The sequence below is a fragment of the Camponotus floridanus genome, unplaced genomic scaffold, assembly GCF_003227725.1.
Source record: "Camponotus floridanus strain SB8 unplaced genomic scaffold, Cflo_v7.5 scaffold23, whole genome shotgun sequence".
Taxonomy (NCBI): domain Eukaryota; kingdom Metazoa; phylum Arthropoda; class Insecta; order Hymenoptera; family Formicidae; genus Camponotus; species Camponotus floridanus.
In genome coordinates this window covers 1,948,839-1,960,317 of record NW_020229359.1, presented here as the reverse complement: position 1 = coordinate 1,960,317, position 11,479 = coordinate 1,948,839, and the positions used below count along the sequence as shown (strand labels likewise).

Here is an 11,479-nt window from a genome sequence, read left to right as displayed (position 1 = left end):
TTATTTAATTTTACAAAATTAAGGATTTGAGGAGATAGTAACTCATTTTTGCATTATATAACATACATTAATATTTAAATAAATAATTTTAATAATAAGATAATTTGTTTTTGTTACAGTGGACTTCTGTTCCTGATAGTAGCTTCAGAAACACAAACTGAAGATTCTTCTTCCTATTCTGAAAAGAATGAGACTTACGAATCTTACAGTAATATTACGCTCAATTATGACAACCATGAAAATTTTGAGTCATCCATAATGGATATTAAAACTCAAGCTACAATGACACTCAAAACTAATCAGAATGATCAATATCGTCAGGTAAGATAATCGCATAATTTAATTCCTCTAATTCCTCTCGTAAAAAAAAAGAGTAGCTATTATATTAAACATGTACGATAAATAATATATATATATATATATATATATATATATATATCATTGCCATATGGTAATATACAATGATAATATGTATACATGCATAATTTATTTCATGCATTTTACATTCTATTACAGGAAGAAGCTATTACAGTCTCTGCTAGCATTAAAAAAGTCACCAATGATAATGCGCAGGTAGGAAAGGATGTGTTAACAGAGAGTCTTACGCAGCAGCCTAATCTCTCCCAAGAGTGAGTTTACACATAATTCATTATTTTACTTTATCTTATTGTTAGCATTAATTATAGTGCTTTCAAAGATAATAGATTTATTAGAATATATACATGTATCATAGTAACTGATTAATGTTGTACAGATTATATTTGGATTATCCTTGGATAAAAAATTGACTTAAATTGCTATATATAATACACATAATAGTTAATTATATGGGTTACATTATGTTATATATACATGATATGCGCATGATATCTTTTTCTTTATTGCTCTAATGACTGTAGAGTTATTATTGTGCGCAATAAATATGATGATATAGTATTGCAATAATGACTTAAATAATCTTTGAAAACATATATTTGTTCAGGGGTGTAGCCAAGGAGGAGCAAAGCTTGCTCTTGTAGCTTTTTTGCCTACTCTTGAAAAATCAAGCAATTTAAAAATAATTCTATTAATTTTTGTTCAAATATTTGCAAGTTGTTTGCAATATTGTATTATTTATACAATAATATTTTTCATAAATATCATCCTCTTTTTTTTGTCATTGGATAGCGAAACTTCTCTGTCAGTTTTCTTGTCTGCTCTAAAGTTTCTACCTAGCTACACCCCTGTATTTGTTACAAGAAATTTTTACAAAATTTCATTTATTATTATAATGATATGTTGAAACTATCGATGTTTTCTTCTCGATTATTGATATACATTTATTACGAAAAATTTAAGTTTTATTTGAGATTATGAAAGTGCAAGACTAAAAAATACACATGAGTATAGTGTGAAAAAATTGGCATCAAGTCAGACTGAAACTGTGTTTTCACCAAACATATATATATATCACACAATATTAAAATATTATTCGGAAAGCTCTTTTTTTGAAACTTGTTAATGTTTACATAATAATAAAAAATATATCATGTAACTGCTATTTTCGTTATTATAAATTGTCAAGATATGATACGAAACTTGTTAATTAATAGACACGTGTAAATGATTGAATTCAACTTGTTGACATGTTGAAACGTGATGATATGTAATGGATATGCGCCAGATCGGCGGTAATGACTTGCAAGAATGACGCGAGAAAATGTTGATCATAGATTGTCGCGACAGGTTTCTGACCTGTATCAGTTTTTCATTATATATATACATTTGTTTCTTATTTGATATTGCGAAGATTATTTCAAGAAAATAGTTATATTATTATATAATGCTAATGTTACAGAATATTATTGAACAAAGTTATTCTTCATATCAGCGCATTTTAATATATTATATAAATATATTAAAATGTGCTAATTATATATTATATAAATATATATTATATATAAATATAATATATAAATTCTCTTTTATATAAATTATAACTTTTACAAATCTTTCTTACAAACATTTATTTATACATCGATATTTCAAAGAAATGACGAGTGTTCGCAAAAAACTTTGGTTTGACTTTTAATAAATCTCTTGTTATACATCGAATATCATTTACTGTATATATCTTATATGATATCATACATGGGGACTGATTCTATTTGAGTTAGAAGATAATTTAATTGGTATTTTGGTATTCTCGAGATATATATATTTATCTTATTGTTAGATGAAAACTTTGTAAAATTTAAAGTGCTGTCATTGCATAAAGATATAGATATGTTATTACTGGTATACCTTGTTAAAGTTTTTTTACTTGCTTGCTGTTATAGATTGCCATTTTTTACATATTTTCTAAAATCAGAAACACGGTATATATACTTCTTAACAGAAATTTTAATTAATAATATATAAACTTGTTTTGTAAATTAACAGAATAAAGGTGTTTATATTCTATTAGCATATTATTATTATCTTCAAAAGAAATGCTATTACAATCACAATATGCAAACATTTCTTATATACATTTATTAACTGCTTCTATATTTTTTTTTTACAATATAATCTTTTGTTTTCACGTCTTTATTATTTTTTTGCTATACATACTATACAACGAATATTTGGCGCACTATTTCTTGTTTAATTCTCGTTGTTTTGCTACAAAAATCTGCATTTTTGTAAAATGCTAATTATCTAAAATATAACAAAAAGTAAATTTTGTACATATAGATTTTTACACGAATACATACATATTTTCTTAAATATTATTCTCATTTTATTTTCAATGATCGTGATAGTGGCTTATTTTATCTATCTCATCATACTAAATCTCTCAAATCAATATTTTATATGTTGAAAATATCTATTGTTTTATAAGTTATATATATATCTCGTAATATTCACGAATAGTAATTATGTGAATGACAGACAATTAACTTTATATTGGGCAATCAAATAAAAATATGTGGGAAATTTTATTTGTAAATTTAGACTCATATAAAAGAAAATGCTCAGTTTAATTGTATATTTACATTATAATTATATATTATTTATTCATTTTGATTTTTTTTAGAGCAGAGATAATGGAAGTTCTAAATCTAAAATTATACAAAATATTGACTATCTTATAATTATTTATTTTTTTATTTTATAAAAATCTTTTTATTGTTTTGTATGATAATTTTTACACATAAAAGACAAATTTAATATTCGCTTATTTTCGTTTCATTTTCGTTTTGTTTTCATGTTTTATGAAGATGATATATGAATTATGAATATATGTATATGTATACTTATATTTATTATATAATTCAACATGTATGTATGTGTGTGTGTATTTATAAAATAAGTGAACATTGAATTTGTGTTTTTGTGTATTAAAATTATACATCATATAAAATAATATAAGAAATATATATTAAAAATTTTCATAAAACAAAAAAATATACAAATAATTATAAGATGCAATCAATATGTTGTATAATTTTAGATTTAAAATTTCCATATCTCTACTATAAAAAAATCAAAATAAATAATGTGTAATTATATTGCAGTATATTATTAAACTAAGCAATTTTATTTTATATAGATTTAAATTTACATAAAATTGTATAAAATTTTACGTATTACTTGATTGCACCTGATATAAAATTAATTATCCGTTGTTTACATAATTATTATTTGTGAATATTCCTTTCATTAAAATTGTTATGTATGTATTCAGTTTTATTCTTTTAGTAATTGTTGTACTGCTTTGTATCTTGTTAAGCACGCTTTTGTACTAACGAAGCAATACGAGCTGCTGTTACATCGTAATCTGAGCTTTTAGATGAAGGTTTATGTCTAGATTATTTTCCTGTGCGTTGTTTTGTAACCTTTGGAAGATTTTTTACATAAAGTCACGCATTAGTTTGCAAAAAAGCTTTTTATATAAAGCATTATAATAAAAATCGATTATAATAATAAATATGTACATGTATCGTATATACATTTTGACATTTTTTGATTTATTACATATTATTACACGAAACAAAATTTTTTTTATCTATATAAAAAAAATCCATAAAAATATAAGTATTTTTCTAATGTTTCGTACTTTTAATTTACATTTCGTGCGTCATAATTTTCTTAGATATGTAAATAAATTTCTGCAAAATATACATATGTAGAATATGAAATCTAATCAAACATAAAATATAATAATATTTATATAAAGTAATAATATTTTAATAAAGTAATAATAAAAATAATAATAAATACATAAAGTAGTAATATTTCTAGAATCATTTGATTATAAGTCGAACTCATATTTTTTATTTTAATTGTAGAAAAGTTTATATATTTATAGTTTATAGTTTATTATTATTTATAGTTTATATATTAACAAGAATATATTATTAAACTTAATCTCTTTCGAACTAATGATTTTTAAAAGCATATTTAGATTTTTTAACTTTGTTTATTGTGTTAAATAAATTGAAACAGGCTAAAGAGATCAAGTGATATTTATTCTTAGAGAGATTTTATTCTAGAAAGAGAGAGGGGGGAGGGGGGAGGGAGGGAGAGAGAGAGAGAGAGACAGAGAGAGTTATTTTTGAATACATTAGCCGATTTATCAGTTTCCATATACTATTAAACAGATATCAAGGCGCTTTTAAAATATTCCGAATAATATTTACATTTGTATCGAAATATTATATTCGCGAAATATTTATTTAATGAAACAAAATTTCATAAAAATATTTTATATTTAATAGAGAATTGTATTACTCGTGACTTTTATTTTGTCTATCATTATAAAATTTTTGTGAAATATTAATAAAAATAAATAAATTTTTGTTTTGTTTTTCAAATTAAATCATAATAATACATTGATTAATCCGTTTTATTCTTATGGGTTAATGGATTAATACAATTTTAATATATATCTATACTATTATCTATCATCTACTATCTATCAACTACTTGTGTATATATATATATATATATATATATATATATATATATATATTCACAAGTAGACAGATAACATAACTTTTATAAATATAACTTTTTATTTTATAACTTTAATTATATATAAAGTTATTGTTATAAAAAATGCAATTATATGTGAGACCGTACATATTATATTTTATATTTTATTAAATTTTATAATTTATTATATTATATTTTATTAAATTCTTAAGAAATCTACGTTTCTATGTGAACAAATTATAGTGTTTAAATTTTAAATTAAAAATGTGAAACACACAAAATATATCTATATAAATACCAAAAATATTTTTCGTATTTCTTTTCTTGTAAAAATGCGAATAGATTTATTTGTCTTTACTTTTAGAATTATGAATTATTTCGTTTTGTTTTGATTAGAATATATATACATATATTAGAATACACATAAAATATTTATATTATTTTGAACTCGAATGCTAATATTTATTCTCATAATCCTGTTATCAGTGGCGCCTGTGATAGGAAAATCTTGTCACGACGATTTGACTCATTGCATGACAATTCGTCTGCTGACAAATTGCTCTCGTACCGATTGTATTGCGAGCACTTACAACAAGGCGATCCATATCAATTTATCACGACTGTTATTATAGTGCTGTACGCCTATACATTGCAGAAAACGCATTTCCTTTGACTCATCATTAATCAGATAACGTCTTATTATTGGTGCATTTTGTCACGCACATTTATTTGGCGATGGTTTGAATTTGATATCTGAATGGAATTTTTATATCTAAAAATACATATTAATTATGCCGGTAGTTTTATTATAAAGGTTATTTAAGAATTGTTGTTATATTCAAGAAAAAATATTGCACGAAGATTTTACATATAAATTAAAATTTATTATTTTTGTAATGATATTTTTATTACGGGCAATAAGATAATCAGTTTTTTTCTACGTTAGTAAATAGAACTATTTATATAATAGCACTTAGATATAATAATATCATTTTTGTTATTTCTCTCATTCGTGTGATAATCTCAAAAATAAATTTTGTTATAAACCATTGTTGACTTCTTTGCAACATTTATACAAAATTTATAATAATAATAGTGTAATTTCCGGTAATTACACTTCATAAGTATAAAAATGCCGAAGTGCTATGAATATATGTATGCAATTAAAACGTTGCGCGCTAATTGTGTTTATCATATATATCAAATTTCTATAGAACTGAAATTTATGAAATATAATTGATAACGTAATTTTATAAAAAATAATCTTATATAAATAGTTTTGTAAAGATATTTTTAAAAGAGAGGATTTTACTTTTTTTTATCATAAAAATATTTGCATTTATACAATATACAATATTCGCATGTGTTTTAATAAGAGAATATTTTGGTAGATAATTTATTAATAGATTAAATCACATGCACTGTTTGTGTGTTAGACAAAAATACATTAGATAAATCTAAATATGTAGGATAACATAAAAGATATATATGTGTGTATATTTTATACGTTATATATGTCTTATGTTATATATTTTATATTTATTTAATGTATGTTAATTATGTAATTACATGTGATTTAAACACTCAATAAATATTATTTATTAAAATATTCTTTATATGTATGTATTATTTATCTTAAATGTTACGAACGAATTTACTAACGATTTCAAATATTTTTATTGCTCATTATTTTAAGATAGATCAATTCAATTACAATAAAATAAATTAGCCAATAAATTAATCAATATAAGAGAAATGACGATTTACACAAATAAATTTCGATCATATAGTCAAAGATTTTTGTTCGTTTAAATTTAGATGCAAAATTCAAAGAATTAATATACGAAGATTAATAAATATTGCGATTTTTCATTCATCTAATTCATTTTGATATTCATTCGTTCGTTCGGTTTCAATTACAATTCTCGATTGTTCCTTTTACGCGTAAAAATTGTGTCACATCCGTCATTTTGCACACCCACTTTCGCGAGTGTGAGAATTTAAACATGTTAGGTGCAGTTCACGGAATTCCTGAACACCTCTAATCAACCTACACTCTTAATCGAGCACCTGGTATCCATTCATTAACATTCACATTTTCACATCTTGCTTTTTATTCATTACCTGCGATCGTTATGCTTAACGTTTAGAATATAATAGTCGTGATTTTAAAGCATTTAGTCTAAGTACAAGTCAGACATGCACATGAGCATTGTATTGAAGCGCGTGTTTATATAAATAAAATGTTTGTTATAAATAAAAAAATAAAAAAATAAATAATAAATATAAATAAATATAAATAAATAGATAAATAAATAAATAAAGCCTAATAAATAGAGCCTAATTCTTTTCAATTTATTAAATAAATAAAATAAAATAAAATAAATACACACATACACACACACACACACACACACACACACACACACACACACACACACACATATATATATATATATATATATATATATATATATATTTGTACGACATATATATGGTAGGGCTTCGTTCTCGGTCTAGACGTTAAAATCTATGTACACGACTTTTCGCTTAATCATCACCAAAAGGCTTCCCGACGATATTCCCATACGTGACAATATTTCAGCGAAGAATCTACGCAGCTACGCACATGCACATGATATATAAATGATGTAAATTTTTAAATGCTATAATGAATTCGTTGGCTCGTACATATTAGGAGTATATCGATTTTAGAGACATCGGGGTGAAAAATGCGCAACCGTAAAGCACTTATTTCATTTTTTTCTTTTTTTCATCGACGAAATTTATTGCTCACGAGGGATGACGTTGCAACCGGGGATACTTTTGGCGAATGTCCAACTCGACCATGTAACCGATCCGGATCGGGCGGAGTTTCATGCAAATCCTCTTGCCATCGGGTTGCTTCCTTGTCCACGTTTGAGAAAAGCTCGTGCATTCATTACTTGCGTGTCACTGGAACCACGAAAATGTCGTTTGCCCGAAGCAACCTGCACGGGATCAGGAATCGTTCCATCGTGCTCTCACTGCAATTGCATCTACATCATGTCCTTATCTTCAATGATCGCATTCGCGTATTTTATAGATTTATCACAAAATACATTTTGATCGATAAGACAATTCGAGAAGAGGGAATTTGTGGTTATAAAATAGTTTAATATCCTTAGATATTATGAGAAAAAGGCTGATGCTATAATTGAAGAAATTAAATGCATCAAATTTTACAATAAAAACGCCAGCTCTTATAAAATTTAAATTGTATGTGTTTTTTTTTTATTTTATTTGTTTTTTTTTATCTCTTAAATATTAAATGAGGAAAGTTGTATACGAAAACTAAATAAATCGTATGTTTATATAAATGCCGCGTGTCCTACAGTTGCAGTTATTGCAATATTATATGTTTGGCATTTTTTTCTCGCATGAGTTCCATTATCTGCATGCATATAAAAAAAGAAATGTACATATTTAACACATAAAATAACATATAAAACGTGCAATAAGATATTCAAATTTTACAAAATTTTGCAGTGCACTTGAATACACAATGGTAGTTATCATTAGCTTATAATAATATTTCAATGTTTCTCCAAAGTTGTCTTTATTTGTACAAAAATCAAATAAAAAATTTTTATTCATTTTTTACTTTGTTTTCTATCTGGTACGAATGTTTTTTATCAACGCTTTTGTGTCCTGTTTAATTGTTAAAAGTTAGTTATATCATAAAGTTTATTTCGCAGATTTTTTTCTCGAAAAATACAACTGTATGCGCTTTAAATCTTGCAGAGTGTATATCGATTGTGACTTTTTTTGCAGTACATCACAGCAGTTTCCTATTTTTAACGTGGAGAGATTTGAAAAAATGTTTCGCAAAGAACAAAAAGACTTGCAAGGTATAGATAGAACGATAGTTTTAGCTCTTCGAGTTTTAATAATTATTAGAATTCACGAGGAACGTCAGAATTTTCAATAGAACGTTGGATTTACGAGGAAAATTTTTCCGACCTTTCTATGACATTTAAAAATTTGATTGAGAATTATAATAATTTTTTGAAAATTTAAAGAAAGAGCAGCTAATTTGATATAGGTCAATCGATATTATAGTCATACATTTTTTTGATCGGGTCAGAAAGCTAGTAAAACGCAACATTTCCATTACTGGTATAGGCAAGTACTTTCGCGATGAGAGAGACACGATAAACTTGAAAAATTATTATTGAAAGTACATGAGAGGAGAGCTTTTCTGCCTTTCTTTGGTCTCCATTAAGTTTCAAGATGTAAAGGTCGATAAATCACTGCACTTTCTAGCTCCAACGATCGGCGAACGGTCTTTAATTCTACGTATCGAGCATTGCAATTTATCTTGTGCATGCAAATTTTTAATTCAAATAAATTTTGACGCCTCGAACATGCATTTGTTTAGAGTTACATATTCCAGGAATTGAAATAACATAAACATATAAAAATACATAGATTATTTCGCTATAAAAGTAATCTATCATTAATTTCTACAAATAAAAAAAATAATATAAAAATAATAATAAAAAAGCAGGATGTTATTTTATGGATTATATTTGAACTATCTCTCTCTCTCCCTTTCTCTCTCTCTCCCTCTCTCTCTCCCCCCCCCTGCTGTGCACAGAAAAAGAAATTAAATAAAATGATGTATTATAGAAATATGTCGAGATAATTTATATTTTGAATATTCATGCAATATAATTTTTTATAATTTTAGTAATAATTTCGTTATTCATGCTAATAATTATTTTTATTATTTTAATTATTATTACATTTAATGTCACTTATAGTGTCATAATTAGTTACATTGTTTCGGTATCTATCGAATATTTACATACATAGAGTATTTTTATTAGTTTATAAAACTTTCGAATGTTTTTTTTTTCACAAGACAATGTGAAAATTTAATATAGGCCATTTATTCGCGACTTTATTTTTTTTACATATTTACATATTTGAATATATTTTTACAAATTTGTACAACTTGTAAATTTTCGTTTGCTTCAAAGTTTAATTGTAGAAAAATTTCACTAGAAAGGGACTTCCTGATATCCAGGGAGATCCTGATAAATATTTCGAAAAGAAATTACTTATCACGAGAATTCTCTCGTACATCACGATCCGGAAAATGCAAAACGTTAAAAATTCACGAGTACCTTTCATTCGGAGCGCACGAGCCACTCTTACTCGTCTCACTTTTACACACGCGTGTGAATACTTTATAGGGCATAAAAAGTACCGCAGCAGCGCACTTGGTTGCAAATCGTTGAAATCGCATGAGGGAAGTGGATCTCCCCCCTTTTCACAGACGGGCGAGTCAAGAGGGGGACTCTTGGAGAAAAAGGGCGGATTAGAAAGGATGCGAAGGAGGAAAGTCACGGTTCTCTCGACGTGATACGAGGGGGAACACGAAAGAAAGGAAGGGTGCTGGGAGAGGAAGTGGGCGATGGTGCGGTCGGGTCGGGGTGGCGGTGGTGGGTGGTGGTGATGGTGGTGCGGAAGGGTCGCGCCGCGACGTCGCGCGAGGGCGGACCATCAGTTCGCGTTCGAGCGGCCGCCGATATGGGTGATCGGTCGTTCGGGCCGCATTCTCTCGTTATCCCCTGCGATTCTGCGGTCTCGCGATAGAAATTGTGTCCAAGAGACACGTGTCGAGAGGTGATCGAAGGCCAGGGAGTGCGTGGTGCGTGACATGACGTGCGAAGCCGGTCGACCGACAGGATGGTCACTGGTGCAGTCTACACGAATGTGGCTAAGGACTTGAATGCATCCGCGATCAATATTTATTATCACTTCCGAATGCCGATTTTTTTCTACGTGTTACATCGACAGACTGGTATCGATCGTGTAAAGCTAATTTCGTATCAAGTTCATGTGTAATTTTGAGCGTGAAGGAAGATTGATTAGGTCACAGAGTCTTGTATGTAAATGCAGCATCTAGCCATTACGTTATTAATATTTATGGGCAAAGGTATAAATATGACAAGTAATGAGTATCTTCCAAATATCCAACGATATTTTTCACGCTCGCAATCCTCTGGTACTTGTTATTAAATCTTCATTAATATTATCAGTATCGGAGTACGGTTAAATAAATATTGATTATTTGAGCGTTTCTTAAAGGGTGAGTTTGTGATAAATAAACTGTTAGTGTGCATATTTATTTGCATAGCCTTTTTTAGATGTGATTGAGATATTTTAATCAGGATTTCTTTATGAACGTGCATAGTTTATTGAATATCGTGATTAATTCTTATTATGAAAAGAATAAAGAAAATCTTGCGAATTTGTCAAATTTGATATATGACCTGCATATAATGTTTAAAATGATTTCATGCATTTTAACGTACCCCTTGTTAAACTTATTATATATGACATTTTCGTGATCGTGGTTTCATTGCAGCAATTTAACCTTGATCGTTTAAATATAGTCATGCTTTAGTAATATGTGCATTTATGTATGATGTATCTGATTGTTACGTGAGATTATGAAAAATTGCAATTT

The 11,479-nt window shown here is 27.0% G+C and overlaps 1 protein-coding gene across 3 annotated transcripts in view; it reads left to right on the top strand.

Annotated features, from left to right (window-relative positions):
* The window catches only part of LOC105249790 (SUN domain-containing ossification factor), a 45,958-nt gene that overhangs the window by 1,053 nt on the left and 33,426 nt on the right, over positions 1–11,479 (top strand). Inside the window, exons 2-3 of one of the 3 annotated variants that reach the window (XM_025408792.1) lie at positions 120–321; positions 517–629. In XM_025408792.1, the coding sequence (XP_025264577.1) occupies positions 120–321; positions 517–629 (315 nt within the window). Of the gene's footprint in view, positions 1–119; positions 322–516; positions 630–9,977; positions 10,946–11,479 lie in introns of those variants that run through there. The other 2 variants (XM_025408794.1, XM_025408793.1) reach the window with 2 other exon arrangements.